The sequence below is a fragment of the Mytilus trossulus genome, chromosome 9 (genome assembly GCF_036588685.1).
Source record: "Mytilus trossulus isolate FHL-02 chromosome 9, PNRI_Mtr1.1.1.hap1, whole genome shotgun sequence".
Classification (NCBI taxonomy): domain Eukaryota; kingdom Metazoa; phylum Mollusca; class Bivalvia; order Mytilida; family Mytilidae; genus Mytilus; species Mytilus trossulus.
Window position 1 is genome coordinate 50,692,302 of NC_086381.1, and position 2,336 is coordinate 50,694,637.

Sequence of the window (2,336 nt, forward strand, 5' to 3'; positions counted from 1 at the left end):
AGAGGAGGGTTGAGATCTCATAAACATGTTTAACTCCGCCACAATTTTGCGCCTGTCCCAAGTCAGGAGCCTCTGGCATTTGTTAGTCTTGTATGATTTTAGTTTATTGTGCATAATACGGAGTTTAGTATGACGTCCATTATCACTGTACTAGTATACATATTTTAAGGGGCCAGCTGAAGGACACCTACGGGTGCGGGAATTCTCGCTACATTGAAGACCCATTGGTGGACTTCGGCTGTTGTCTGCTCTATGGTCGGGTTGTTGTCGCTTTGACACATTCCCCATTTCCTTTCTCAATTTTATTGTTGTTGAATTATTTGTGTTTTATATAAATGTCCTTTAAATGAGTGCAATTTCTCAAAAAACTAATATGTTCACGAAAGGGTAAAATAAAAGGTAATGTTTGCAGCATATTTATCAAATTTTAAAAAATTTGAACTATTTACGTTTTCATGATTTGTCTAACTTGAAGCTATATTTTGTCCGTGTGTTTATAATTTTTTTTATGAAATTGCTGTACCATTTAAGTGGTCGTATTTTGATTTTTTTTCTGTTTTACTATTACTAAGGGTTTACTATATGGACATGAACCCAAAATAAAGAAACAATATATTTTTTTTAAGGCAGGTGCTCCAAAGTTCATTATCCCAAAGGAAATTTTGAACAACCTTTTGGAGGATGGATTTCTCATTTCTGACATAGCTAACCTGTTATCAGTATCGGAAAGAACAATATATAGAAGGATGGACGAATATGGATTAAAAAAAGAGTATTTCACAGACATCGAAGATGGCGCTTTAGAAGACTTAATTACAAATGTAATTACCGAGTTCCCTTTTTGTGGAGAAACCTTACTAAGACAAATTCTGGTTCAAAAAAATGTAAAGGTAAATGATATCATTATTCAGTTAAGTTTAATCTTTCTTACTGTTTCCTCTGATCTTAGTTTATTTCATTTGCATATTATTTGAACCCCCCCCCCTTTTTTGTCACTTATATTTCGAAAAACCACCACACAGATCAGTGTAGTACACATTCTTCCATATAACAACACATTGAAGTATTGTGATGAAATTTGAAAAATTAGGCTGGACAGGAGTTTTAAGTAAATTACAGGCAGGATGGGACATTGCCCCAAAAAAGACAGGATGTCAATTTATGAAAAAAATGAGAAAAAACCTAAACAATGCAGGACCGAAAAGAGTGAGTGAAATATTCAAACGCAGCAGATATTACAAAAAAAATGCAACACAAAATTTTTCACCCTAGCAATCCCCCCTCCCCCCTAAAAAAAAATGGTAGCTCACTCACATTGGTTTTACATTATGATTAGTGTTACTTATGCAAGTTCTTTTTTACAGGTACAAAGATCAAGACTTCGGGAAATTCTACATCATGTTGATGACAATGGAATACAAGACAGGCGTGCAGGAAGGCTGAAAAGAAGAGTTTACAATGTGCAGGGTGTTAATCACCTTTGGCACATTGACACTAACCATAAACTCGTACGATGGAATTTCATCATAGCTGGAGGAATTGATGGCTTTAGCAGATTTATCACTTTTTTAAAATGTATTGATAACAACAAAGCAGAAACGGTTGCAAGTTGTTTTCTTGAAGGAGTAAATGAATTTGGGCTTCCACTTAGAGTAAGGTCTGATAAAGGTATGGAAAATAGTAAAGTTGCCGATTTTATGATTGAAAGGCGAGGAGCAAATCGTGGAAGCATGATTGTTGGTAAAAGTGTACACAACCAACGCATAGAGAGACTATGGCGTGATGTCTTTGATGGTGTTCTTGCATACTATTATGTGTTATTTTACTTCATGGAAGATGAAGGGTTGTTAGACCCTCTGGATGAAATTCATATGTTTTCACTGCATCATGTATTTATGCCAAAAATAAATGAAAAACTGTGTATCTGGAGGGAAGCATGGGCACGCCATAGATTGCGCACTGCAAAATCATCTCCTATACGCTTATGGTTAGCTGGACAAATGAATAACCCAATAGGAACACAGAATGACCTAGCGGTTGAAGACGAAGAATTTTATGGAGTAGAAGGAGCTCTTTTTGATGAAGAAAATCCAAGACCCATCTATCATAGTCTGACATTCACACCCTCTCATGAGTGCAAAACTGAATTACATGAACAGTGTCCTTCAGGATGGACATCAACTGCTTATGGAATGGATGTTTTCTTGAAAGCACTTGAAATTATTCATTCATTTCATGAACTATAATTTCTTCAGTATTTGCATGCATCTGACTATGCAAGCTTTTCAGAGATTCTGTCATGGACAAACATGTACATGTATTCATCTCGCTAGTCA

At 35.7% G+C, this 2,336-nt stretch overlaps 1 protein-coding gene across 1 annotated transcript; it reads left to right on the forward strand.

The window, feature by feature from the left end:
- The first annotated feature begins 594 nt into the window (after positions 1-594).
- Positions 595-2,336, forward strand: LOC134683979 (uncharacterized). The gene is made up of 2 exons (XM_063543282.1): positions 595-890; positions 1,365-2,336. Exons 1-2 carry the CDS (start codon positions 747-749, stop codon positions 2,244-2,246), a joined length of 1,026 nt encoding a protein of 341 aa, XP_063399352.1. The 5' UTR covers positions 595-746; the 3' UTR covers positions 2,247-2,336.

What these genes read in the sequence shown, in the direction of transcription:
- LOC134683979 (XM_063543282.1), top strand. Translation starts at nt 747, where the DNA reads ATGGACGAATATGGATTAAAAAAAGAGTATTTCACAGACATCGAAGAT. An exon ending in TGGTTCAAAAAAATGTAAAG is followed by an intron (nt 891 to 1,364) that starts GTAAATGATATC and finishes TCTTTTTTACAG; the next exon opens with GTACAAAGATCAAGACTTCG.